At 39.3% G+C, this 27,586-nt stretch overlaps 4 protein-coding genes across 6 annotated transcripts; 2 read left to right on the plus strand and 2 right to left on the minus strand.

Annotated features, from left to right (window-relative positions):
- The first annotated feature begins 425 nt into the window (after positions 1–425).
- LOC148729508 (uncharacterized) lies at positions 426–1,790 on the plus strand. Its single transcript, XM_088725160.1, has 3 exons — positions 426–822; positions 1,399–1,728; positions 1,776–1,790. Exons 1-3 carry the CDS (start codon positions 598–600, stop codon positions 1,788–1,790), a joined length of 570 nt encoding a protein of 189 aa, XP_088581286.1. The 5' UTR covers positions 426–597.
- Positions 1,707–6,578, plus strand: LOC148729509 (uncharacterized). Of its 2 annotated transcripts, XM_088762831.1 has the most exons (10): positions 1,707–1,834; positions 1,936–2,244; positions 2,382–2,467; positions 2,738–2,830; positions 2,900–3,258; positions 3,574–3,704; positions 3,889–4,022; positions 4,143–4,332; positions 4,470–4,649; positions 4,865–6,578. In XM_088762831.1, the coding sequence occupies exons 1-10, from the start codon at positions 1,798–1,800 to the stop codon at positions 5,014–5,016; spliced, it is 1,671 nt and encodes a 556-aa protein (XP_088618957.1). In that variant the 5' UTR covers positions 1,707–1,797; the 3' UTR covers positions 5,017–6,578. The 2 variants fall into 2 exon arrangements, with proteins under 2 accessions (XP_088618957.1, XP_088618958.1); XM_088762832.1 differs by lacking the exon at positions 4,470–4,649.
- Positions 6,579–12,959: 6,381 nt separating this feature from the next.
- On the minus strand, positions 12,960–15,849 carry LOC111324926 (uncharacterized). Its single transcript, XM_022928589.2, has 2 exons — positions 14,999–15,849; positions 12,960–14,395 (listed from the first exon to the last, which is right to left on the minus strand). Exons 1-2 carry the CDS (start codon positions 15,693–15,695, stop codon positions 14,088–14,090), a joined length of 1,005 nt encoding a protein of 334 aa, XP_022784324.2. The 5' UTR covers positions 15,696–15,849; the 3' UTR covers positions 12,960–14,087.
- Positions 15,850–18,503: 2,654 nt separating this feature from the next.
- Positions 18,504–23,048, minus strand: LOC148729510 (uncharacterized). 2 transcript variants are annotated; one of them, XR_016002377.1, is made up of 4 exons: positions 22,264–23,048; positions 20,420–20,767; positions 19,928–20,007; positions 18,504–19,742 (listed from the first exon to the last, which is right to left on the minus strand). XR_016002377.1 is itself a non-coding variant. In XM_088762849.1 (3 exons), exons 1-2 carry the CDS (start codon positions 22,943–22,945, stop codon positions 20,457–20,459), a joined length of 993 nt encoding a protein of 330 aa, XP_088618975.1. In that variant the 5' UTR covers positions 22,946–23,048; the 3' UTR covers positions 18,504–20,007; positions 20,420–20,456. The 2 variants fall into 2 exon arrangements, 1 of the variants encoding a protein (XP_088618975.1); XM_088762849.1 differs by having other exon boundaries at positions 18,504–20,007.
- Positions 23,049–27,586: the final 4,538 nt, after the last annotated feature.

A 27,586-nucleotide genomic window follows, 5' to 3' on the forward strand; every position in this document is an offset into this window, starting at 1 on the left:
GCTGAAGCTTTCATTTTCAGAAAGGACCACATCGTTATCGTCCTCACAACCTGCATTGCTAGAAGTTTCTACTTCTTGCTCTTTAGAAGCTCTGTGCTCAGGCGAGAGTGGTGTTTCAGCTCTTGAAGAGTCTGACGATTCGTACCCGATCGAGGCTTCCCTTTTCCGTTTAGCAGGCGTGCTTGATAAGAGAGGTTGAAATACTTCCACGGCTGACTCTTCTATTCTCGTAGCTCCGCTCTCAAAGCTTTCTTCAGTTACTGATGTTTCTACCAAAGGCTCTTCGGCGAAACTTGAAAGAATCGAGAGTGACAGAGGCTCTTCTGCAACTGAACTAGAGTAATCCATATCCATAGCCGTTCATGTATTACTATTTCAGTTTGAAAAAACTAACGATTTCTTCGACAATGTGGTTCGGCTGTCGGAAATTTCAAAACTCCTACGTCATCGGGCATACAAAAGAATTTCGAAAAGGGTGTGTATATCAACCAATAAACAAACGATACGGGCTCAAAATTGTCGTCGCACATTCTTCAGGGTTTATGCCGGTCAGCTATTTGACAAGCCAGGCTCAACAAATTCAGTTAGTGAAAAGATATGGCAACAACACGTAGTAGAGGGTCCTCACTACCTTACTCGAAAGATGGAAAAAGGGAAAAGAGGCACTATTCCGGCAGAAAGTGGTATTTCACGAAAGCAGAAAACGGAGAGGTACGCACGCTGCATCATCACAATAAATCACCCATTCTAGCGCAGGATGGCACTGATCCTGGGTCTGTTGTTCACATGAAGCCCGCGAGTGAAGATCTAAGGAAACTCAAGGTAAGTTCGTTTCGAGAATTCTGAAAATTTTAATCTTTAGTTACAAGAAAAGAGAATTTGCTCTGAGAAAGATAATGTTGAGTTTGTACGAGATGAAGATCCTTTTTTATCGTGCAATAGAAAAATAAGATCGAGGAGAATAAATGTTCTCGAGTCTGAGATTAGCTGCATTTGATTTGGCTTCCAAAAGGTTTGCACTAAGTAAACTTGGCCTGTCTATAGCAATGGATTTCCCTCTTTCGGCGTTTAGCTTACTCTGACCATTCACTCTTAAGTTTTTACTACCTATATACCGTAATCAAAGAAAATAATTTTAGTTTAGCTGCTAGCTTACATGAAATTTCCCACAAAAATTTAAAGCGTTTCGGAATGCGAGCACAATAGCAATCAATGTGCAACACTTTTCAAAAATAGCGCAAGAAAGTTCCGTTTCTGGTCTTCGTTTCCGCCAAACGTGTTTGGATAAGCCGGCGATGCCGCATTTTCAATCGAATTTACTTTTCGCACCAACGTATTTCCTAAAAGATAAGGTAAAATGGTTTTATGATATTTCACAAGGCATTCATTGTTTCTTAGGTAAAATACAACTCGGAAAAAAGTCTTCTTCTGGACGTTACGTTCTTAAATCCCACCGACGACCTCAATAAACAGTTGTACCGAGAAATTTCTGACATTTCAAGATTTGGAGAACAAGTCAGAAAATTACTTGAAGTAGAATTCTTCCCCGTGTCAAGTTCTGGCAAACGACCTGCGAGTAGTTTCTCTACCAGTGGCTGCGAGGAAAATCAAGCCAAAAAACGGCGAGATGAGAATGAATCAAACACTATTTCGGCACAACCAAGTGAACAATTTTCTCTTGGTGCTGAGATCTTGTCGACTACGGCGTCTACGTCGACAAACGTAAACGTGAGCGCCAGTGTCTCATCTGTATCCGGTGCATCTACATCTTCAAGCGAAAGTGGAGATGAGCCAGTAATGGATTCGTCACAGCAATGCTACGCCATATCTTTGCGTGAGTGATTATTGTAAAGCTTTCGTTTGGTGGGAATTCGAAATTGTTCATTACTGAATTTTTATGTATATTGGTTCCTAAAGTAGCTCATTTTTGTGCAGGGCCTCGAAAAGTTCTAGTATCGAGCTTAAAAGCCCCAAGGAAAGATTACACACTTCGGGATCTCGATGAAGTGTTTGTGAAATCCCTCGTGACCGAATTTAAGGATAATGAGGTCCCTTTTGGTCAAAAGCCATTGTTGGCGATAATCAAAGGCGTTTCAAGGCCAAACGAATTCAAAGAGGACAAGCTTGATTCATACGAGTTAGAGGTGATCGGTGGCAACCACCGAAGAGCGGCCATGCAGGCTATGCTAACGGAAGATCCGGAGAATATCAAGTATAAATACACGGAGGTCATTTTGTTTACAGGTTAGTAAGCCAGAGCTTTATCTCCGCACAGGAGATTTTGCTATGAAATACGAAGCAACACAATATCAACATTTTTCCGTCACGCTCTTTTGTAACACTTCTAAGTCCTGATCACGAAATTATGGATTATCTTATAGAAATGCCAAAAAAAGACGTGCTGAAACTTGCGTTCAAGCACAACTGGATGGACCGCTTCCATCATGAAATGACTTCTCAAGAAAAGGTACTAAGTTCTGCTCTTTCTAGAAATTTGTCTCATTTCATGTATGTTCTAGTCCTCTTGTGCGGTCTAGATACACAAGCAGAGAGAAAGTTATTTTTTGTCTTCGTAATATTTCTTGGGTACAATTTTTTAACGTTGTTGTCCCATTTTAATCAAATTGTTTTCTTGGGCTGTCTCGCTAAATACAAATGTAGTCCGTCAATTTGTAATAAAACCAGTATTAATGATATGGCTAAAGTGTAATGAATAATTTATGTCATATTTTTTAAGGTTAAGCTGTGCCATTCAATTTTAAGAGATGAGTTCAAGGGACAGAAGACAACTGAATGGAGAAACTACTGCAGTTCAGTTATTAATTCAAAGGTAAACTAATTAACTCATATTGATAAGGAATAAATGAAAAAAAGCATCCAACACTGCACTCTTTTGTAGGAGTCTCTTGAATTCATATATCTGCTTAGCGGATTCCAGGAGCCAGCCTTCTCCGCCTTAGAACAAGTGTTTCTGGCATATGAGAAATTTGAAATAAAGGACCAGACGAGCAGCGTCTCTCAGGCCAAAAAGTTGCTTTCCGGAGCGGTGCAACAGCCCAACATCGTTGCCTCAAAGTTCAAGTGCCTGAGGGGACTGGACACTGACCAGCTAGCGGAGCTGTTGGGGAATTTGGCGGATGGTAAACTGTCGTTTGCAGAATTAAAGGAAAGGGCAGTAGAGGTAAAAAACACAGCAGCTCTGAAGGCGGAATTCGTAAAGAAAGCTGGCTGTCGATCATGGAAGGAGGCGGAAGAGAGGTATTCATTCAATATAACAGTTTAACAACTTCGAAACTCAATTATTACCACTTTTGATTACACTTTTACTTAAACACAAAGTTTTGTTCATGTGTCCATGTCCATTGTGATAAAAAATTCTTACTTCGAAATGCATCTATCAATTTATGATCCATTTTCTGTACAATGGCCTTGTTTTAGAATAGTGATATAGTTCAAAAACACTAAGCTCAAAGCCACAAGATAAATTGCCAAGTACAGTTTTTTTATCATAATTTTTTTTATGGAGAGGAGTAATTGTGCTCTTACAGCTTTTTACTTTTCTTGGCATTAAAGGTTTCCCCATTTCACTGGACGCGATGTCCTTCAGCCGTTTATCAGCACTGTCAAAAAGGGGAAGGCAAGTGCCGAATTCATGGCACTCGTCGAAAGAGCCCTTCAAGCTGAAGTGGCAGAAGAAGACAACGGTATAGTTCCTACAACTAATAGAAGGCGATAATAGGTGCAAGTTATTTAGGAAATTTTGTCACTTTTGGTTAATTACCGTACCAACAGCTTAGAAATGACACAGAAGAATGTTTCTGCGTCGAAAGCAATCAATGCTATCACTTTAAACTGTACTTATATGGCTTCTTTTCCTCTTTCTTTCAGATCGCTCTATAATTTCGCGCATCAATGGGCAATTTTATTGCGCAATTTCTTCTGAGGATCATAATGTCTCTGCCGTATCACTGAAAGGAATTCCCTTTGGTGGTGCTGATCTAATCATTATACAGAAACAGAAAGTAAGCTCAGCGCTTGTTTTTTTTTTTTTTCTTTTTCTTAAATTCTCTTATAAAGATTCTTACATGCAAAGGAGGCTATTGTTGACTGCTTTCAATTTTTCAAATTTGACAACTTTCCAGAACTGGAGTGAGGAAAAATTAAAGTCTACTTTAAGGCAGATATGTGGCCTGAACACAAGGCTAAAGGTGACTCACTACATCATTGTTGTAAGAGAAAGAGATGAATCCCTTACACAAACCCTGGAGGAATGTACCCCGGGAGGGAAGGCTTACACATTGTATGTTGCCTGGAGTAGGATGTCCGCTAAAGGTAACATTTTCTTTGTTTTTGTCATTTGGTTTAGAAAATTTCCAATTTCCATTTAGTGTTAAGTCTTAATTTAGTGATAAATTAAACGACTCAGTGTGGCATGATAGTCTCTGAATGCTTAAATCTCTTGCAAACAGCTGGCCCTGGACTGACAGATGTCGTCGAAAAAAATTGTGTCATTATTGTTGGCACACCATCGAAAAGTGCCACAAATTGGTTTGTGGCTGAGAATGAGTTGGACCTCATGCAGCACATCATAAAGCTTTTCGTGCCTCCAAGAGGGATTGTATTAGAGTTTGGACACTCGTATACTCTGAGTAAGACACAATTATACAAACAAAATGAGGTAAAGTTGCACATTTTACAGACATTGAGTCCTTTATTTTCTGTGCCATAATACAGTTACGAAAATGGTTAATGGAAGTGAGACAAAATTGCTGACTTGCAGTAGCCTGCTGTCAAAACATCTTTAAACAATGCCAATAGCTGCAAAAGGTAATAACTTGTTTATCCCTTAAATTTTATGTTTCAGTGAGTTCCTGCCTGAAACCGTCGGTTCAAAGGAACGTGAACTTATTATCCGTATATAATGACGAGAAGCCTGTTTCTGGTTTTAGGAAAGAAGCTGTCACACTGAGCCGTTCAGCATGCGAGGGATCAGGGTCCAAAGATAACGACGAGTAGAGAAATTGCTTTGCAAGACAATCGAACTGAATGTAGATTTATAATCCCTTCGCCGGAAAAATTGTTTGAGTGAAAGTTTCGAACAGATCAGTCAAGAGTCATTTCAATGAGGTTAACCGTTAGCCGTTAAAAAGCAAACAAATTTCGCCGCAAGGCAAAAAGATTGAAAAATGTTGACCGTTTGTCTTAAAAAAAGTCTAGCGGGAGATTTGTTTTCATTTGAACACAACGGAAAGAAATTTGCCGTTAGCTGTAAAAACCATTACCCTATTGAGACACTTTTATCAAAGAACACCCTTGAATAACAATTGAGTAAAATTTTTGTACTTACTTCGTGACTGGGTATGACATGGAAATTTCCATGGACCTGCTTTTGACACGAATCAGACGCTATTTTGAAAATCTGACTGAGTATTACATGGAAATTGCCATAAACCTGTTTTGAAAAGGTATTTCGGACGCTAAATTTTTAGCAAATGAGTCAGTATTACTTATAAAATTCCATGCACCCATTTTGGGCTAAGAAAGTTTGAAATTATTATAGTTTTTTGCGTGTGAAAGAGTATTACACGGATATTTCCATGTACCCGCTTCGGTCAGGAATGTTTGATACTATTTGTATACGTGGATAATAAGTATTACATGGAAATTTCCATGGATCATTTTGGTGAGGCACTATCCGGCACAATGAAATCGTAAAAGTATTTCATGGAAATTTCCTTTTACCTGTTTAAATTGGCTTAGAATGATTGATACTGTTTGTATACGTGAATAAGTATTACATGGAAAATTCTATGTACCCTTTTTGCCCAAGAACGTTTGAAATTGTTATTTTTTTTTTTAACGTTAAATGAGTATTACATGGATATTTTTATGTACCTGTTTTGATTAAGAATGTTTGATACTGTTTTGTATCCGCGAGTACGTATTATCTGTACATGGAAAATTCCATGGACCCGTTTTGGCCAAAAGTGTTTGAAATTAATTTTTTTACGCGTAGATGGGTATTACATGGAAATTTCCATGTACCCGTTCAATTTTTTTTTTTTTTTTACGTTTAAATGAGTATTACATGAATATTTTTATGTACCTGTTTTGATCAAGAATGTTCGATACTGTTTTGTGTACGCGAGTATTACATGTACATGGAAAATTCCATAGACCTGTTTTGGCCAAAAGTGTTTGAAAATATTTTTTTTTATGCATAAATGGTTATTACATGGAAATTTGCTTGTACCCCTTTCAATTTTGTTTAACAATGATTGATACTGTTAAGTATACGTGAATGATTATTACATGGAAATTTCCATGGCCTTTTTGTGTGGCACAATTGTATTGAAATCATAAATAGTACTGACAAGTTTTCTTCTCTGAAAAAGAAATCGACATTTAAATGGTTTACTTAACCATTCGAGGGACATATGTGCCGCTGTTTGGGCGAGCTATCATAATATTAGGGTATCGTTCACCACTGATAACTGGGAAAGTAGACGCAAACATGCTCATTTTTTTACTGTTTAGTAACAAGTTGAAAGAAACCAATTAAACTTTTTTGAAATTGACTGAAACATATATAAATTTGGATGGCCGATTGAGTCACTGAAATTGTTGATTGAGCCGTGAGTCTTAGTTCATGGACAGCCGCTCGGTGATGTTGGCGATTCTTTGCTATAACCTTAGTAAGTAGTCCATGGTAAAGTTTAATTTTTTTCCAAATTTCTTACTTCAGAAAATCTGTACTTAAAAAATTACGTGTTTACAATACAATATAACATTTTATTGACAACTCCCCAAAGGGACTTTTCAGTGACAATGACGATTAGACAATAGCGGTAACAATAAAAAAAATGGTCAAATGGTTAAGAAGAGTAACGCTACATACATTATAAAATATCAATCACGAAAAATAATTTATAGAGTGTTAGAACTATAGTATAACTCAATTATAAGAACAGAAACTCGGGCTAAATCAAGTCAAAAATTTTTGTAAAAGGTCTGATTTAAGATTACGTTTAAAACCAGCTACACTAAGGCTTGATTTAAGTTTATGGCTAATAGTATTCCAAATACTTACAACGAGATAATAAAAGGACCTCTGGCCAGTTGTTGTTTTAGAGAGTGGAATGTTCAAGTTCCGTGAACTGCGGGTCACTCGACCAGTAATGCTACCCCTAAAAATAAACTTATTACTTAGGTATTCCGGTACAAGACCCATCATGCACTTAAAAGCCATGACGGTGTCTCTTAGGTAAAGGTTTGATTTAACGGGAATCCAATTTAAGCTTTTAAGAGAAGGAGACACATGGTCATATTTCCTAACGTTGCATACGATTCGAGCAGCAAAGTTTTGTATGCCATGCAGCTTCTTTATATTACTATCCGTGGTATTCGCCCAAACTGACGAACAATAATATAATTTACTAAATACTAAGGAATTGATAATAATAATCAGTATATCTCTCCTAAATGCGTGCTTTACGCGACTTGTTTGTCCCAATGTGGACATACACGAGGATACAGTTTTAATGACATGCTCATTAAAGGTGAGATTTTTGTCAAAAATCACTCCGAGATCTTTTACAGTCTCTGTGGGTTCAAGATCTTTTCCCAAGAGTTTAAGGCGAAACTCCGGGAGTTTTGCAGTCGCCTGCCTACTTCCATATATAATTAAATTGGTTTTGTTAGCGGCTTAAGAGCAGGCCATTATCAAAGCCCAAGTTAATGTTTCGTATGCTGACAAGGTCCTCGTTCATAGCAGATATGGTGTCTCCGCAGTTCTAGGGTCGGAATGACATATATAACTTGGTGTCATCCACATAACTCTCAGTCAGAAAGTTTCTTGGAGTAGATGGTAAATCGTTGACATAGTTATTCCAAAAAGCATTGGCCCCAGAATGCTACCCTGTGGGACTCCGCTAGCCAGCTGAAGTGGATCAGAGATCTTGGCATTGATTCGAACAACTTGGGCTCTGTTAGATAGATAACTACGAAACCAGTCGATGGCAGATGTTGAAGCATCCATATCTTGAAGTTTGTGGGGCAGGATTTTGTGGGTGATGCTATCGAAGGCTTTACTCATGTCTAACAGAACCATAGCTGTAGTTTTCTTTTGATCGATGGCACTTAAGATCATATCTGTTGTGTAGATCAGTGAAGTCTCAGTTGAGTGCCACTTTTTTTTTACCGCTTTGTTTTGTTGACAATCGATCGTTTGATACCGAATAGGTCATGAATTGATTCAACGCAGTTCTCTCACATATCTTTGATAAGATGGGCAATAAAGATATAGGTCGATTATTTTCAGGTTTTTCATGATCACCTTGTTTATGAACAGGGATCACTTCTGCAGTCTTCCAAACAGATGGAAAAACACCACTCACTTGTAAGCAAGTTGCTTATGATGGACGTAAGAGTAGGGAGGATAGCTGGAGTCCAGTCCATAATTACACGTAGTGGGATTTTATCGATTCCAGGAGCTTTTCCCGTTGGCATTGAATTAACGATTTCTTCGATTTCGACGCATTCTACAGTCCTGAATGTAAATTGTTGTGATAGGGGATAACCCTTAGGGACAAAAGACGGTTGCGTAAGATTATAATTGCATTCATTAGCCAGTGACTGAATTTTATGGATCGTTCTTTGGCCTATTGAAGTAAAAAATTGGTTAAATTCGTCAGCAACCAATTTGTCCTCTTTGCTGTAAGTCTTTCAATTGACAGACTTCTTTGGAATAAAAGAACGTATGGTTTTCCAAACGCAGCCCGTGTTGTTAGGATTATTCCTGATTAGAGTTTCAGCGTATTCATGTCCGGCTAGTCGTAATTCACGTTTAACTTCCCTTTTAAAGTTTTTATAGCCATCCCATGCTAAAGGGTCGTTAGTTTTCCTTGCCAGCTTCCGCCAGTGGTCTCTTGTCTTCATTAATGCTCGAATTTCCTCGGTAACACAGGGGTTTGACCGACCCCGTATCTTGACCTCTTTAGTGGGCGCATACGAATCAAGTATATCGTAAAATATCCGATGGGATGCATAAAGTTTATCATCGACCTCATCAAAAATATCGATAACTGAGCAAAGGTCAGCATTAATATCTTTTCGGAAGGCCTCTTGATCATAATCTTTAAAGCCTCTTGTTGTGATATATACGGGTTTAGGTCGGTCTTTCTTTAGATTGAGTACGAGGTAAACCAAATCATGGTCACTGATAGAACAAGGCAATACTCTTGCTTCCTTCACTAAATCTGTATTTGAAGCTAGGATGACATCTATTAGCGTGGTGGAGGTCTCCGATATTCTTGTTGGTTGATTAATCATTTGAGTTAAATTAAATGCAGTGCAGAAATTAAGCAACGCCTGAGGCCTGAGAGGCAGCGTCGTTGTGATTTAACACATTGCAATTTAAATCGCCAAGCATGTAAATGTCCTTGTTAAGTGATAAAGCTGAGATGGTTGTTCTGCTTAAATCTTCATCAAAGCAGTTCAAACTTGTAGTTGGAGGTCTATAAACAATGCAGATAATAAAGGATTTGCAGTTTCGTACTTGAACTTTGAGCCAAAGCTGATATAAACCAAAGGGTGAAATCGATGATAAATCATCTAAGCGTTCAACTTTAAATCTATCGCTGACAAATGCACAAAAACCTCCTCCAGCCTTAGTTAACCGGTCGAGTCTAAAGATATTATATCCAGGAATTTCGACTTCGATATCGGTGACGGTGTTGTCCAACCAGCTCTCAGAAATTGTGAAGATATCGAGTTTAAACTTGATAGCGAGTTCTTTCGCAAGGATGTAGTGTTCTCTATTCTTAATGGACAGAACATTCAAATGAGCAATTTTTAGATTGCGTTGGCGTTTCTTGATTTCATTGCTACTATTTGTCATCCCAGGGTTTACATCGATATCTTCAGCGAGTAAAATTAGGTCAGGAGAAAGGTAGCGTTGAAGTTCGAGTAGTATCGCACTCTACTCTTCGAGAAACGTCGACGACCATTATGTTTGTATTTGACGAGGCTTTTATGAAAGGTTGAGACCACAAAATCCTCGGGTCCTTAGCCGTTGATGAAAGCGGATTTACCGTGATTATGTGATTCCTCTTCTTTCAGAGTGTACTCAAATATCCTTTCAGTATCTGCTGCTGAATTGTAGAAACTTTTGTTTCTTCGTTGGATTAAGCGTGCGGTGAAAGCCACGACAGCGAGGAGTAAGAACGCTAAACGTGCTCTGCAGCCTACCACCGCCATGTTGACATCCTTAAAAATCCAAAATTCCTAAAAGTTTCTCCCGTTAATTACTCGAAGGAACCTTGAACTAATAATCCTGAAATACACTCACTGTTGTTAAGACTTTCTCGAAGTGTTGAAGCCGTCGTGAAAGAGTCCTTAGGCTCCACGCATACATAGGATAGTGAACTTTCATTAAATCTAAGATCTCTCATTGACTCAAATTACATTGAACGTACAGTTCGAGATCGTCTTTTAACTCGAAGTCCTTTTCCCAATCTGGTTTTCTTGTACGAGACGCCACGATGGATTAGAGTGAGACCGAAAAGGTTTATGGTCTATGGCGTCAATGGGCTATGAACTTCTTTTTTTTTTTTGTTATAGCGTCAATGGGCTGTGTAGTTCGTTTGAAATAAAAATAGAAATTATGTATTTCCTTAATTGAATAGAGAATCAAAAAAATAATAATAAAAATGAAAAGTGATACAACAATTTTTTAAAAAAGTGCCAAAAATGCTATGGCGTTAATGGGCCACCATACTTGAGTAATCTCTTGAGAGAAATTAAGCTCAAATTCTCTCAAAACCCGGGTAGAACATTTGTTCCAACGAAAAGTTTTTTTGGTCACAGCCACATAGATCTCAATAAACCATCCTCAATGCGTATTTTTAGGGACAAAAACATTATTTACAGTTTTCAATTACAAAAATTAAGAAACAAAGGATACATTTTTTTTTAAGAAGGACACTTTATTTAAATCTTTCAAAAAACACAGCAAAAACATAAAAGAAAAGAGAACGAAACATGAAATACCTATGACGCTTAAAATTAAGTCTGTCATATGTAGATCGAGGCGAGATGGTTCTCTATAAGCTGGCAAGAAATAAGAAGTCGATTATTTGTGAAACTGGTGCGCTTATCTGTAATTAAGATGTTTCCAAGGGGCCTTTTAAAATAAGTGATTTTTACGTACGAACACATAAACTACTGCTCTGAGGACATTTTCATGACCTGATGGCCCTTATTATGGGGAGCAATATTTGGTTTGTCATTTGTGAAGCCCAAACAGTTTGTAATCTGTTACAATAACTTCTTTGTTCTTGCGAAGATGTTGCAGCATTCTGACCTGTGGGACACTGACAAGAGGAGCTGTGATAGGTGCCACTTAATATTTTGACAGTTGCGTCTCCTGATGTATGTAAGTCATGCCTTCCTCCAAACGTTGGCCCATGGCTTGCTAAACAGTAGATCGAATTCTTGTAACTCTTAAAAAGCGGCATTTTAGTTGGACCCAGTCCACTGATGTTGACTAAGCTGAACAAGAACTCTTGTGAGCATCTTACCCATCCACTGCTACCTGTTTGTAAGTCAGAGACACCGCTTCAGAATTGATGTTTGCATGATAAAACACTAATTATCTGAATATAATTTTTTGAATAAGAAATCAAGACATCTGCTGAAAAAAGTGTTTTTATCACAATTGTGTTACAGTTAATATATTTTAATAATTTAATATTTATATTGCGCAAACTGTGCCATTTGGATATGATCAAATGCGCATCACGGCACTCTTCGGGGGATTTTGGTCGGACTGCATCAGCAGTTCACAATCAATCGAAGGAAAATTATTTGAACATGCCCCCCCTCCCAATTCCCAGTAAACAGGACAGACCATATCACAGTAATGTCGTGAGTGGGCTCTTTAATGTCCCCTGCCTAACCAAATCAACTAATTGATAGATGCAGGAGATGGGACATACGGTTTATTAGTCCTTATCCGAGAAGACTAGAATATCTATCCATTTCTTGATATTATAGAAAGGTAGCACATTCTCCTCAGTTATTTTAAAACCTTGAGTGTTGGTCCGACCGAGGCTTGAACCCTCGACCTTCCGTGACAGTCCGGCGCTCTAACCATTGTAGTCTATTGAGCGGTGTTAGTTTTCATTACCATTGATTTTGCTCAGGCATCGACAGAGTACAAGATTTTTTGATCACTGCAAAGTGTCGAGACAAGTGGTCATTTGAATAGCTTAATATCTCTTGACCAACGTATTCGTTTTTTGTAGGTCAGACTATCTCAGATTCAGACATCAGGTCATCACATATATGTTCTAGCTGTGTTAATGCACCAGTCTCACTGGGTAACATGACCCCTTTTACAAGAGATAATAAACTGTCTATAATCCCTTATCCTTCTATTACTCTACGAAAATAAGAATATTTCGAAAATATTGATAAACCCTCAAATGATATGGTTGGTTTTTTTGGATATTGAATCTGACGTGCTTTTACAAAGTTCCTATCTGGAAAGGAGCTCGAGGCAGGGGGAAGAAAGGCTCTAGCAGTCCTAGAGTCCTTATGCTAACAATGTCGAGCTTCCTGAGAGGCAGAGAAACGTCTGTGTTTATAAAACTAGGATGTTGCAGCTTGTTTTCTCCAAACCTAACTGAAATATTACAATAACGTTAGATTTCACTCCTTCCATCCATCGTTCCATCACTGCGTCCTTCCATTCTTGTTTTAACTTCCTGGTAAATCTGCTTACTGACACAGAAGGCTGGCGCATATATTATTTCTTCACAAGAAGTGTGGATGGGGCTTAGTAATATTTTGAACGGTTTGCTGGCGGGAATTTCGTGTTTATAACAGGGCTAAGATTAAAGCTTCGAGTATATGGTTTGCGTACATATTGCGCCGTTGAAGCTCTCGGAAAAACTGTATACTTTTCAAGAGGCAAGAAGCCGTCTTATATTTCATTGTGTATAGGTCTCATATAAAACAATATTTTGACTCCGAAATTGTACACACATTCTACTTTTCATATACATCGTGGAGAGTTGTACCGTTTTATTAACTGTACTGCGCGCCCAATACCACAACACCATATAACCGCCTTGCTCAGAGCTTGAAACCCTGGAAGGTTTGCTAAGCACTCGGCTAACGCCTCGCGCGACTCTTACGCTTCTTTCGTGCTTAGCAACCATCCGCGTGTATCCATGATTTATTATAGTTCACAACTAAATTTTCTCCGATTCGTATTGGTTTAAATTGATCACGTAACGTGATAGTGTTCATGCGTGAAGAGACACTATCAGCCCATACTGCCCGTCCGCGGAAAATACCCGGATGGATAGTGCCCGTCCGCGGAAAACACCCGGATCATAGATAGTACTCATCCGTGAAACATTTTCTGTACTAAACAAGCAGGCTTCGTTGTAATAAGTATGGTTACTCGATTCACCGAGGTCAGCGAAGAAGATGTAACTATTGACATTTGTGACAGGCTCTACGCATGAATAAATATTTGATTGATCTGCATTTAGTGTTTTGACTGTTTTTTAGCGGTAAACAATAAAGACAATAAGTGTTTATGTGTCGGAACTATCGGTCTTATAGTTGCCCCTTGGAAATTTGATGTTCTTAAAACTAGCATATTTGCTTTAAGAACATCAATTTTCCGCGGGGCAACTATCAGCCGATAGTTCCTTGACAGAAACACTCTTGGTGAAACACTCTTAGTGTACGCTATGGTGTTTACCATTTGAGGAAAGAAGAAAGAGGAAACACTTAGACAAACAAGGCTTAAGGAGCGAGGGGCAATCCTAGTACGCATGAAATAAAAAAAGGTCAGTATTCTCGTACACTCGCCACGGCTTCTTTTCCGTCAGCAAAACATTTTTGTAGATAAGATTTCACGTAAAGAACTTTGAGTCAGCTGTGGTCAGACGAAAAAAAAATTAGATTTTGAAAAGGAAAACAGAAGTTAACCTTTTAAATTAAAGCCCAGAATATCGTTCGAGTCAGTGAAATTCTACCTGTTGGCCTCTCGCAAATGTTTGTGACAGTTGTCACTGGTACGTTCCAAACACTTCGTAGTCTGTCACACAAAAATATTTAGCTCCTGTGAAGAATGTGCTCTGGTGTCCGGTGGGAAGCTGGTACGAGTAGCCGAGATTACTGTAACTTGAATCATTTAGGTCTGCGTCATTTGATATGTGTAAGTCAAATCCTCCTCCAAATGTTGGTCCATGACTGCAATAACAGAAAATGGCTTTTCTCTGATTGTTAGCAAGTGGCATTTTACTCGGAGCCACCCCCTGTGGATTTACCATGCTGAACAAGAATGACTGTGAGCAATACAAGTAGATATTCTGACCTGTTTCAGAAAAAAGGAAACAAAAATATGATCAGTTAAAATGTTGCACTTTGACTGAGCGGAGGTCATGGGTTCAAATCCCGTACAGGCCTGAATTTTTTTCAGGCCTTATTTTCACAACTGCAGTGTTCATTACTGCGACGATTGCTTTCATGTACATTTCTTAAAACCGCAGTTCGCATACATGATTTTGATATATTTTCAATCATGCTGTAACTTGTTTTCTCTAACCCCGACTAAAACATGAAAGTAACGCATTAGCCCTTAAGTAGGCATAGCACACCTTTAAAAATTGCTTTGAACGAGCTCTTGACAGTCATACTTCATATTGTTTATCATTTGGAATGCGTGTCAATATTTGAAACATTTTGAAGATAATTTGTTATGCTAAATCTGGTTATATTTCATTTTCATTTCCTTAACATTCAATCTTCTACAAAGATCCTAAGCCACCTTTTCTCCGTTGTTCAATTATCGTTGTCTGTTTCCGCTTTTCTGTTATCCTGCGGATTTTTTGTGTCCTTCGAACTGAACTTTATTTTTAACGCCGATAACTGTGACCGAAAATTCAGGCTATACTTAACCCTGTAACAATTTACTTACTGTTCCAAGATGTTTCTGTGAATCCTCCAAAAATGTTGTTTCCTCTCTTCACAATGGTAACAGTTGGCCCTTTGTTGTCACATTTGGAGTGGAAAGTTTGAGCTGCAAAGCCATCTTGAGAAGCTCGCATCAGAAGCTGCCATTTGCCTTCAAGTGGAGGCAACCAACCACTCAACACATTTCGGTGCTCTTCATTAGTCAGAATCACTGATTCTTCGAAATTTTTCGGAAATTTAGGCACTAACTCGTCCAATATCCCTTGGATCTGGTAGAACTTTGCTTCAGCTTCGAGTTCTTTCACAAATGTCGCACCTTCTGGTAAAATCAACTCTCCATTACGAAGATAATTGAGTATAAACCGGAAGTGGGTTCCATCTCGGTCGATAAAGAAAGCGCCGTCATCAGTAGGCTTCATCTCAAACTTCCCTGAAAACATGGCAGCCAGCATGGAATTTGGATCTTTGGTCAGCGTTTGAAGACTTGTGGTGAAGCGATGGCCGCCAACATTTAGTTGTATAGTAGAGGTAAAGTGAATATGTTCGAATTTCTTCGACATGGCGTCGATAGCTCTCTGCTCGTGTCGAAGTCTTGCAGCTTCTCGTTGTAACATATCGCAGGCTTGTTTGATATGACTTTCAGCGTCTGCTAAGACTTGATTTTGCTGTTGGTCGTTTTCTTCAATATTTGCCTCACTCATAGTTTTGTTTCCGCTACTGAACTATCACAAGAATAAATGTTATTTTTCCTTAGGAAGCTTTCCACGCACTACAATGTTACGTGACATTAAGATGTCACGTAACATTGAGGCTGTAAGGCTGATAGTTTCTTCACACATACCAAGGTACCCCGGGTAAACTCATCGACCTGACTAGATCGTCGATACTGTCCATCTTCACTGTTTTCAATGGATTTTTAGAAATATCCTCTTACCCGGGATAGCTTAGTATTCGTGAAGAGTTGGTATTAGAAGACTATGGGGAGGACCCGTTGAGAGAGATTTGACTAGGTTCCAGGTTGACCGCGCATTAACGGTTTCTCAGTTGCACAAGAAGTTCCTTCCACGCATTAGAAGAATTCCGAACGACCGTTAATTTGAAATTCTCGCTGGATTGGTTGCTCGACAAACCGACTTTTGAGGGATTTTTTTCGATGAACTTAAAGGGCAGCTATTTAGCTTTCGTGCTGCCGAGTTTTGATTCGAGGGAAAGTATCTAAGTGTTGTTTTCGAGCGATTTTGGCGAGCATGTGTCAACAGAAGTTTCCGACCTTCCCGTATTTTATGCATGGTAATTTAGGGCGTCAAGCTGAAACACATCAAAACGGCTTCAAACCGCGAGGAAAACAACACAGACTACTCTCTACGAAGGTAAGACTTTATTTCTTTGATTATTTCACACAACTTTACATTTACGGAGCTCAAAAGCAAGTCTAACTAAACCACTATAGAAACTCTTTAATTATTCACTGTGAAAGAGCCTGTGACAGAGCTTGGGCGGCCTGTGATTACATTGGCGGAGGTGCTCGTGAAGTGATCGGTGATTTTAATGGATCGTTTAGGTCCCGATATTTTATCAGTGTTGTGAATGAAGGGACACGTTTTGCATCGTGCACGAGCGTATTTAAAAGTGCCTGGTTGGTCATTAGTCTGAAAAGAACTTCTGACCAAAAATTTGCCTATGTTTTTGTCGCGTTTGAATGAAATGAACGGGGGCTGCGAAAAGATAGTGCTTGTCTCTGGATCGTTTTGAAGTAATTTAGAGTTTTTAAGAATGATGGATTTAACTGAGTGGTTGCGAGGGTGAAACGTGAGAGTGAATGGAATGCGGTCGGAATCTTCCTTATGCGACGTTTCTAGTGCTGAATGTCGACCAATAAGTTGGGCGCGGTGGTGACCCGCTTGAACGACGGAAACAGGGTAACCACGTTTATCGAAAAACTGGTACATTGACTCTGATTTGTGGTGGAAATCAGAGTCATCACTACATAAACGACGAAGTCTTAGAAACTGAGAAAAAGGAATGGAATTGTTAACGTGAGATGGATGCGAAGACGAATATAACAAGTAATTATGCGAGTCTGTAGGTTTGTAATACACACTAGTGCATAAACCGTTGCCTTCAATGGAAACCTGTTTCTGTCGTTAAAGCGGGTTACCACCACGCCCAACTTATTGATCGACATTCAGCACTACAAACGTCGCATAAGGAAGATTCCGACCGCATTCCATTTACTCTCACGTTTGACCCTCACAACCACTCAGTTAAATCCATCATTCTTAAAAACTTTAAATTACTTCAAAACGATCCAGAGACTAGCACTATCTTTTCGCAGCCCCCGCTCATTTCATTCAAACGCGACAAAAACATAGGCAATTTTTTTTCAGACTAATGACCAACCAGGCACTTTTAAATGCGCTCGTGCACGATGCAAAACGTGTCCTTTCATTCACAACACCGATAAAATATCGGGACCTAAACGATCCATTAAAATCACCGATACCTTCACGTGCACCTCCGCCAATGTAATCTATTGCATAACTTGCACTTTTTGAAAAAAGATATACATCGGCGCTGAACAGGCATAAGACTAGGTGACCGATTCCGAGAACACCTTCGAGACGTGGAAAGGAATGACAAGGACACATCGAAACCAGTCGCTGGACATTTTGATTTACCTAATCATTCTAAGCAACATATCATTATATCAACATATTGCAATCTGCGGTCTTTCCTTACACTTAGGTAGCACGGAAAGCCGTAAAACTCTTGAACAAAAGCTCATCTTTCAAACCGGCAGTCTAAATCCCACAGGGATCAACGAACGCTTTTCATTCCACTAATTTATTCGTGTTTTTCTCGTTGCCATGTTCCCACCAATAACGTAGCTCCATTTTCTGCCTTTAAAAGCACACACAACCCACAAGTCCTCTATTCGCTCCGACGAAGGGCTAACGCTCGAAACGTCAGCTTTTGTAATCGTTACGGTTGCCAATTTACCATTTCAACTTTGTTGATATATCCTGTATAATACGGATAATAATAGGAAGAAACGCGTGAAGTGTAATGTATTATATTACTAAGCGTTGTTGCTGTTTAATGTGTGTTTAAGTTGTAATTTCTACGGTTTTCCGTTTACAGGGTCTTCGGTCTTCGTTCTCGAGGGTATTCGTTTTCGTAACACCCATCGTGTCACGAAAAAGCTGAATTCAACCGGTACCTTGCTTTATCACAAGACGAAAAACCCCAGTAAACTGAAATTTTGTAAAAAGTTAACTCTTAAACTGTTCTAATAACGAACTAAACCAAAATCTCTTAAGGATGGCGACGTTACGTAAATATCAAGAAATTCCAATGAGAAGACAATGGTAAGGTTTGTCTTTGGAAACGTAACACACGGGAATCAACAAATTTGTACATAAGCATTTCATCTCGACAAAAATGTTATGGTTTCTGAAGCAAGCTTTAAGATTTCGTTCGTAAAGCAAGAACTGCTCGAGACATCCCTGTCAACTTTGATTCAAATGTTTTATTTACTCATTTCTACATTTCCTTATCTGACTGAGTATGATTTTGTAACGCTCCACACCGTATCCTGTATGAATAAACAAGATGCCTGCTATTGGTGTTGTGTCAGGTTAATCCTTAGGATTCATTACAAAGTAATTTTCATTCGTTTCAGCGTCAGTTAGAGAATTACGCTTGATTAACGGCGCACCTGTATAGAAATCGTGGGGTCTACTTTTACGCGTAAGTACAAATTTTCCCAGTTGGGGGAAGGGTGGGGGGCGGGGGGAAGAGTGAAAAGAGATCAATGAGAGTTTTGCGTCGAGGTTGTATCGTTAGTACAGAATATTTGTTGGTATAATCTTGAAATAAAACATGTATGTTTACAAAGAACGTGTTAAATCGAGAGGATACTAAGTACCTATTAACTTTGTGGCAGGGTCAGACGGGAAAATGGCTTGGCTTGAGATTCATGTGGGGCCCATACGTCATGACTGAGACCCAGATATTTTACCTTCCGGCCTGACATGACTCAGTCCAAGAGTAATGCCGGGCCGACCAACACCGTATTACAACAAAATGATGCATGTAAAATAAACCTTGCAACAAAATGATGCATGTAAAATAAACCTTGCAACAAAATGATGCATGTAAAATAAACCTTGCAACAAAATGATGCATGTAAAATAAACCTTGCAACAAAATGATGCATGTAAAATAAACCTTGCAACAAAATGATGCATGTAAAATAAACCTTGCAACAAAATGATGCATGTAAAATAAACCTTGCAACAAAATGATGCATGTAAAATAAACCTTGCAACAAAATGATGCATGTAAAATAAACCTTGCAACAAAATGATGCATGTAAAATAAACCTTGCAACAAAATGATGCATGTAAAATAAACCTTGCAACAAAATGATGCATGTAAAATAAACCTTGCAACAAAATGATGCATGTAAAATAAACCTTGCAGTTCCCATCGACAGCAGTCAGGTTGTAAGACTTGTTAATGTATTTCACGCGAGGGATGACTGAATAGATTTTTTTAAAGCTAAGATCTAAAAGGGGCTATCGAGAAATAATTATTTCAGACCTTATGCCTTAACTAATACAAAATGACTAACAAACAAACAGTCACTAATTTCTAAATTTCTATATCAAAAGGGATGCATGTCACTTCCAGTTTCCAGGCCAACATGCACCTGGAGTTGGCGAGTCTAAGTCTGCGGTTCAGTTCTAAAAAAGAGAAAGTTACATTAGATACGTACAGCCATAGTTCAAAATAAACGAAAATAAGAATGGTGATCATTTGGAGTCTATTTTAAAACTATACTGTCCGATCAATTGAAAAACACAATCACAGAAATGAAGTAAAATGAACTATATACTCCGGATATCTTGTCCTTGTAATTAAACCTTACATTTTCATTAAGAATTCATTTTCATTGGGCCATAATCAATGCGTGCTCCCAAGGACACGGCACTCTTTAACAGTTTTCAACTACGAAAAAAAAAAAAAAAGGTTAGAGTTACCACCAAAAGAAGGAAACTTCGTTTAAATCTTCAAAAACGACATCCATGACACCTAAACTTTGGTGCAGATTGGCCTGGCCACATGAACGACTAAATAAATTCGATGTCAGTCTCAAACGCTGCACTTTGGTTCAAATAGATATGATAGCAACAGTGCGGTGACGCAATTTGTGAGTTGACCCTTTCTTCGGTGATTGTTAGCTTATCAAGCGAGAAGAGGAGGGGGAGTGGTGCAGTGATTAGTTGGTCACGTGAAGATTGAGGCGAAATAGTTCCCTATTAGCTCGCGAGACGGTAAAATATAAAACTGGTACGCTGATCTCTAAGTGATGATTATAAAACCGTCACATAAATTACAACTCAGAGGACATTTTACTAACCTTGTGGTCTCTGACGTGGGAAAGAATATTTGGTCTGTCATCTGTGAAGTTCAAACACTTCGTAATCTGTCACAATAAAATTTTTTACTCCCGCCTGGAATGTGTAAGCATTCTGTCCTGTGGGACACTGATAACTGCAGCCGAGGTAGGTATAACTTGATGTATTGTTATTTGCATTTCCTGATATATGTAAGTCAGGCCCTCCACCAAAAGTAGGTCCATAGCTTGGTTCACAGTAGATGGAGTACTCGTGTTCCTGAAAGAGCGGCATTTTAGTTGGACCCAGTCCATGAGGGTTGACTATGCTGAACAGGAATGCTTGTGAGCATCTTACCCATTCGCTGAAACCTGTTTGTAAGTCAGTGATAACGCTTCAGAATTGATATTTGCATCATAAAACAGTAATAATATACTTATGAATTTTCGTCATGATAAATCAAGACATCCGCTAAAAAAGTAGCTATGTCACAATTGTGTTATTGGTTTCCCAGAGGCATCTCTCCCGTTCAGTTTTGGCCAGAAGGGAAGTAAACTGTTCATGTCTTCAAGAGTCCTTAACTGCTGTGAATGCGACCTTGACAGGATGCGGTGGTGCGGATCCGCATAATTCGCCTACTTCCGTATCCTCCGCATCCTTGGGGCATTTTTTCGCATAAAACTAGAAAATTTCTATATATAAATTAGAAAGCAAACTGCTTACCATCCTCAGAAGAAAAATAGCGAAAAGATTCATCATTTTGAAGAAGTTATTCACCCAAAACAGCGATGAAAACACGCCTTTCGTTCGTAAACAATTTAAAACCGTTTGGCGTTCCATGCATCTTCTGGTGATGGGCCTGGGTTCTAATTTTGTTTTTCAAAATAGTATTAAAATACTGATTTTCGGTGTCCAGTTTTCCTCGTCCGATTTAATGGCTGGTTACTAAGCTTCGGACTAGCTTGAACGAAGACATACCTGTCCACGAAAGGCAGCAAAAGGTCAAACATGTCATAAAGGACTAAAATTCTTGGTAAGACGCGAACGTGTATTTTATACGTTGGAAAAAGCCAAGGGAACAGCTTTATTAATTTTTAGAAATCTCCGCATAATCTGGCGTCTTTTCCGCATAATCGTCACTTTGTTCCGCATAATATTGCCGAAAATTTCTGCATAATTTTCCATTGTTTCCCGCACCCTATCAAATGGTCTGTGTGAAGTGTTGACAAAAGTGGTGATTTGCATAGCTTAACATTTGTTCACACGAACGATCCTTTAATTATCGATTGGACGCCCTCAGATAAGACACTCTGACTAAACGAGCAGTAAACTCAAGAAATTGAGCCATTTTACATATTCTTGCTGTGTTCATGCACAAATCAAACTCACTGGGTAACATGACCCTTCTAGGTCGATCCTCCTGTGCTTAATAGACAGCTCTGTGTTTATAAAACTGATATGTTGTAACTTGTTTACTCTAACCCTCAATAAAACATAAAAATAACGCGCTAACCCTTAACTAGGCATAGTGCACCTTTAAAAATCGTTTAGAACGAGTTCTTGACAGTTATACTTCGTCTTGTTACTTTATCATTCGCAATGCGTGTCAATATTTCAAACATTTTGAAGATAATTTGTTGTACTAAATCCGGTTATATTTCATTTTCATTTCCTCGACATTCAATCTTCTGCAAAGATCCTTGGCCGCATTTTTCTCCGTTGTTCACTTATCATTGTCTATTTCCGCTTTTTTGTCATCCTGCAAACATTTGTCTTATCCTTCAAATTGAAATTTATTTCTAACGCCGATAAACGCGACCGGAAATACCACTACTTAACCTTGTAACGATTAACCAATGATACTCACTGTTCCACGACTTTTCAGTGAATCCTCCAAAAATGTTGCTTCCACTCTTCACAATGGTGACAGTGGGCCCTTTATTGTCACATTTGGAGTGGAAGGTTTGGGCTGCAAAGCTATCTCGAGAAGCTCGCATCAGAAGCTGCCACTTGCCTTCTTGTGGAGGCAACCAACCTCTCAACACATTACGGTGCTCTTCATCCGTCAGAATTACTGATTCTTCGAAATTCATCGGCGTTTTAGGCACTAACTCATCCAATATCCCTTGGATCTGGTAGAACTCAGCTTCTTCCGCAAGTTCCTTTCGAAATGTCGCTCCATCCGGCAAAGTTAATTTTCCTGTACGAAGATAATTGAGTATGAACCGGAAATGTTTCCCATCTCGGTCGATAAAGAAAGCTCCGTCTTCTGATGGTTTAACCTCGAACTTCCCAGAGAACATGGCAGCTAACATCGAGTCTGAATCTTTTGTCAATGTTTGAAGACTTGTCGTAAAACGGCGGCCGCCAACATTGAGGTTAACAGTCGACGAGAGATGAACGTGCTCTATTTTTTTCGACATGGCGTCGATGGCTTTCTGCTCGTGGCGAAGCCTTGTTGCTTCTCGTTCTAATACCTCACAAGCTTCTCTGATTTGATTTCCAGCGTCTTCAAGAACTTGATTGCCAGTTGAATTATCTTCCATCATAATTGTTCCCACTTTAACTTCTTCTAAGTGCCAATAAATACTGAAATGTTAGTCCTAAGTAGCAAGCCCAGTTCAACATGCATGGGAACGAAAGCGTGGTCGCTCAAAAAAAATTAGTCATGCGTTACTTGCGATAGCGTGTCACGTTTGGAGCTTTTAAATTTATCTAAGAATGTGATCACCGCCAGCGTTCTCATCTTAAAACTCACTGGTGCGAAGAGCACAATGAAAGAACACTTTCAAAGCATGCCGTCAGTAAATTTGATTGACTTGATTCATATGTTATTTATTAAAGAACTGCCCCCGTCAGTTATCGTCCAAAGTGATCAAATCCGTATGAAAACTGTCCAAACTATGAACCATGAATGGTAGCATTATGTTAGTCTGATATTTTGCCCCTTCGCACGACCTCAATAAATATTTTCTAGATGACTGTGTTTGAGAAAACATCGAGAAGTCAAACAGCGGTTGTTAGGGACAGTTTGCCCCTCCGATCCCCCCTTGTGCGGATCACGTGATTTTTGCTACCATGTGCTCGAAAAATTGTGTTGCGCGCTGTTTTATGTGTAGGCGAAAGTTTGTTTCTTCGATCATCTTTTACCTTTTGATATTGACGTTTTATTTAAGCCTGGAGATGCCCAAAAATATGTGAGTCGTCGCTTTTGTGTTGTTAATTTTCTTTTCGTAATTCGATATTTGTTTCGGTTTCGAGTCTCTAGCTTTCTGCTTTATATAATTTACAGCTGTACCGACTAACAGAAGATCGCGCACCAGATTAAAACATCTTCAGTGCACAATTTAGTCTGTGATTGTCTTCAACAGCCGTCATTTCTAGGTTAGCATCACCAATTATTTCTTATGTCCGCCATTTGAATCAGAATTAGTGTAAGCAGCATTCGCCTGATGAGTTAAATAGCTTCATGAATTGAAAACTTTATTCTTGCAGCAAGAATCGTAATTAAAGTCTGACAATCCATTTGACCACAATCCGACAAGTCAATTGTATGTTAATCAAGTTCCCTAAAGAACGACCTGGCAAACCCTATTTGTTATCATTATTATTATTATTATTATTATTATTATTATACGCAGTTTATTGAACTTCAGCATGCCAGGAAAAGAAAGTTTCACAAGGCGCACAGCGTAACCTAGGAAACTACACATCGTCGCACTTATAAAAAATATAAAAACCTATTTGCACGCATGGAAAATTATTAAAATACAACTGATACTAATGTAACATCGCTAATTTACAATCAATTATTAATATACATAACACCAACTAGGTCACGTTCTGTTACTGTCAAACTTATAAATTAAATTCTCTAAATAAATCAATTAATCTTCTAATATACGGAACTCAATATTTAAATTTCCTCCAATGTTTGAAAATACCCTTCAAGTTAATAACCATACGTGGGAATAAACTTCATGCTTATATAATGTTCTTATAATGTTCAACCTTTCAAAAGTTTCTTTTGTAGTTTTACTGTTCATGTTATGATCTTAACGTACTTGAAACTACAGACTTCTTCTTCATGTTTTGTAGCACATCTTTTGTCTTTTTTCCCAACAACTTCCGTAATCCTTCTTCCATAGTCCTTGACCAACCTCCAAGCACGTCCATATAATATTGTGCTGCTGGACTGTACATCCAGGGTACCGTTCTTGTTAACCACCTCCCGGGTTAGCTCAATTGGTTAGGGCGCCGGATTGTGTAGTGCGGGAGGTCTAGGATTCGAGCCCCGGCCGGACCAGTACTCATGGTCTTAGAATAACTGAGGAGAGTTTGCTACCTTTTTACAATATCAAGAAATGGATAGATATTCTAGTCTTGTCGGATAAGGACGAATAAACCGTAGGCCCCGTCTCCTGCAGAGTTAGGGGTAGGAGACGTTAATTTCCCACGCACGAGATTACTGTGTGGTGGATGTCCTTCCCTGGGGTGGGACGGGTGGGAAGGTGAGATCGTTACATGGACTGATAATGCTTACGTCTCTTCATCTTTCTTTCCTCTGTTCTTAATCCATGGACAACTCATCTCCAAGACTGCTACTTCCTTACTTTTATGGTTCACTATCTTTGCATCGATTCTGTTAGCTTGCAGTTCCCGGTTCTCCCCATAAGTTGGTATGTCCCACAATGCTTGGACATACCCGCCTCCCGGTTAGCTCAATTGGTTAGAGCGCCGGATTGTGTTGTGCGGGAGGTCGAGGGTTCGAGCCCCGGTCGGACCAATACTCATGGTCTTAAAATAAGTGAGGAGAATTTGCTACCTTTCTATAATCAAAAAATGGATAGATATTCTAGTCTTCTCGGATAAGGACGAATAAACCGTAGGCCCCGTCTCCTGCAGGGTTAGGGGTAGGAGACGTTAATTTCCCACGCACGAGATTACTGTGTGGTGGATGTCCTCCCTTGGGTGGGATGGGTGAGTGTTGGCCCTGAAAAGCCCCTATGGGGAGTGGTCAATTAACCTATGTATGTATGTATGTATGTATCCTCCGAGACGTATTCTGGTTTATGCTTGATTGGCGAATACCATGCAGGAAGGAGGACTTTCGATCAGTTGTAGCTCTCGCAGCAACTCAAAATATAGTACTTTCAGCGTATTGTTGTGTCTTGCCAAGTACTTCTTTTGGGCGAGGGCTGAACATCCCGATAATACGTGAGCTAAGCTTTCCGGTGCCTTATTGCACATACGACAGATAAATAAATAAATAAATAAATAAAATAAATAGCTTTATTGGTACAGTACATCCAATCAAAATGGGTCTTCCATACCAATCACAATAAAATGTAATATAAACAATATAAACATTTAAAAGTGATAAGAACTTACATTACCGTGTTATTAAAAACTTAAGATACATAATTCATTATAACACCTATTGAAAGTCAATGGCTTAAAAATTGGTCAAGGGCACGTCCTTTAATGGCATTCTTAAAAACATTAAATGACCCCATGTTTGTTAAACTTTCTGGAAGATCATTCTAGAGCTGAGCAGCCCTATATGAGAAGGATCGCTGACCTGTTGCCGATCTAAAAAATGGTATATTAAGCTTATCTTTATTCCTAGTATTTTTGTATGCACCTGGCTTCTTGTCGTGAACTTATTACACAAGGTAGGTGGGGCTAATCCCTTTATACATTTAAAAGCCATTAAAGTGTCTCTAACTTCCAGTTGTTTAACCACCGGCAACCAGTGAAGTTCTTTTAGTATCGGCGTAATGTGGTCATACTTCCTTGCGCCAGTCACGATCCGTGCAGCAAAATTCTGAACTTTTTGAAGCCTAGTAATGTTCTTTTTTGTTGTACTAGCCCACATGGATAAACAGAAGAAAAGCTTGCTGAAGACTAGTGAATTTATCATGGTTATAAGCGTAGACCTATGGAACAGATGTTTCACACGATTGATTTGACACAGGCTTCCTATACACTTAGATACAACTTCGGTCACATGTTCGTCAAAACTGAGGTGAGAGTCCACGATGACCCCCAAACCTTTTGCAGAACAAGACGGTCGTATCTCTTTGCTGAGTAGCGTAACTCCAAAGCCCTACGGCACGCGAGCTAACATCTGAGGGGTTCCAAGAAGCAATAGCTTAGTCTTGTCTGGATTAATCAGCAAGCTGTGTGTACAACACCAGGCGGCAATCCGCTGCAAATCCTCGGACACATGTTCCACAGTCATGGCTGTCTCCTGGACAGGAAACGAGAGATAGATCTGGGAATCATCCACGTAACTCTTTAGCGAGCACAGGTTAGGGACAGCTGGGAGATCGTTAATATAGATATTAAAAAGGGCCGGTCCCAAGATCGACCATTGAGGTACACCGTAAGCTACATGGCGCGGACCTGACACCTCACATCCAATTCTCACCCGCTGGTTCCTGTCCGTTAAATAGCTTCTAAACCATTCCATGGCCTGCATAGATACGCTCAGTTCTAGAAGTTTACGTAAAAGGATCCCATGCTCGATGCTGTCAAAAGCCTTCGACAAGTCTAACAGAACCAACGCTGTGACTTGTTGCTGATCTATTGCTTCGAGAATCATATCAGACAGGAAAGTATGAAGTTTTTCTGTCGAGTGCTTCTTCTTGTTTCCATTTTGATGTTCAGTTAAACAGTTCTGACATGTTGTATACTCTGTTAACTGATTGAGAGCTGCCCGTTCACAAATCTTAGACAGAGCGGGTGGCAGAAATACTGGCCGGTTGTTATTGGCAACTTCATGATCCCCTTCCTTTAATATTGCATGGTATTACTACGGATTCTTTCCAAGTAGATGGAAAAACCGATGTTAAAAGTTATCTGTTTATAAGCTCTGTCAGGACTGGAAGTATAACCGGTAGGGCATCTTTGATCACACTCATGTGTAACTTATCCATTCCTGGTGCCCTGTTTGAAGGAAAAGACACGATGATCTTGCGTACTTCAAAGGTAGGGACTGCGCGGAATCGGAATTCTTCTAGTTGGAATATGGTCTTAGCTGAGGTGGCCTTATACGCTGGAAGAGCGTTAACTGAAGCAAGCTTCGCAGATTCAGCTGCAGCTCTCGCTCCCACAGAAGTAAAGAACTCGTTGAACTCGTTGGCCAGTTCTGTCACATCCCTTGAATACACAGGTCTCGATTTCTC

This window comes from Stylophora pistillata, chromosome 6 (genome assembly GCF_964205215.1).
Source record: "Stylophora pistillata chromosome 6, jaStyPist1.2, whole genome shotgun sequence".
NCBI classification, from domain to species: Eukaryota; Metazoa; Cnidaria; class Anthozoa; order Scleractinia; family Pocilloporidae; genus Stylophora; species Stylophora pistillata.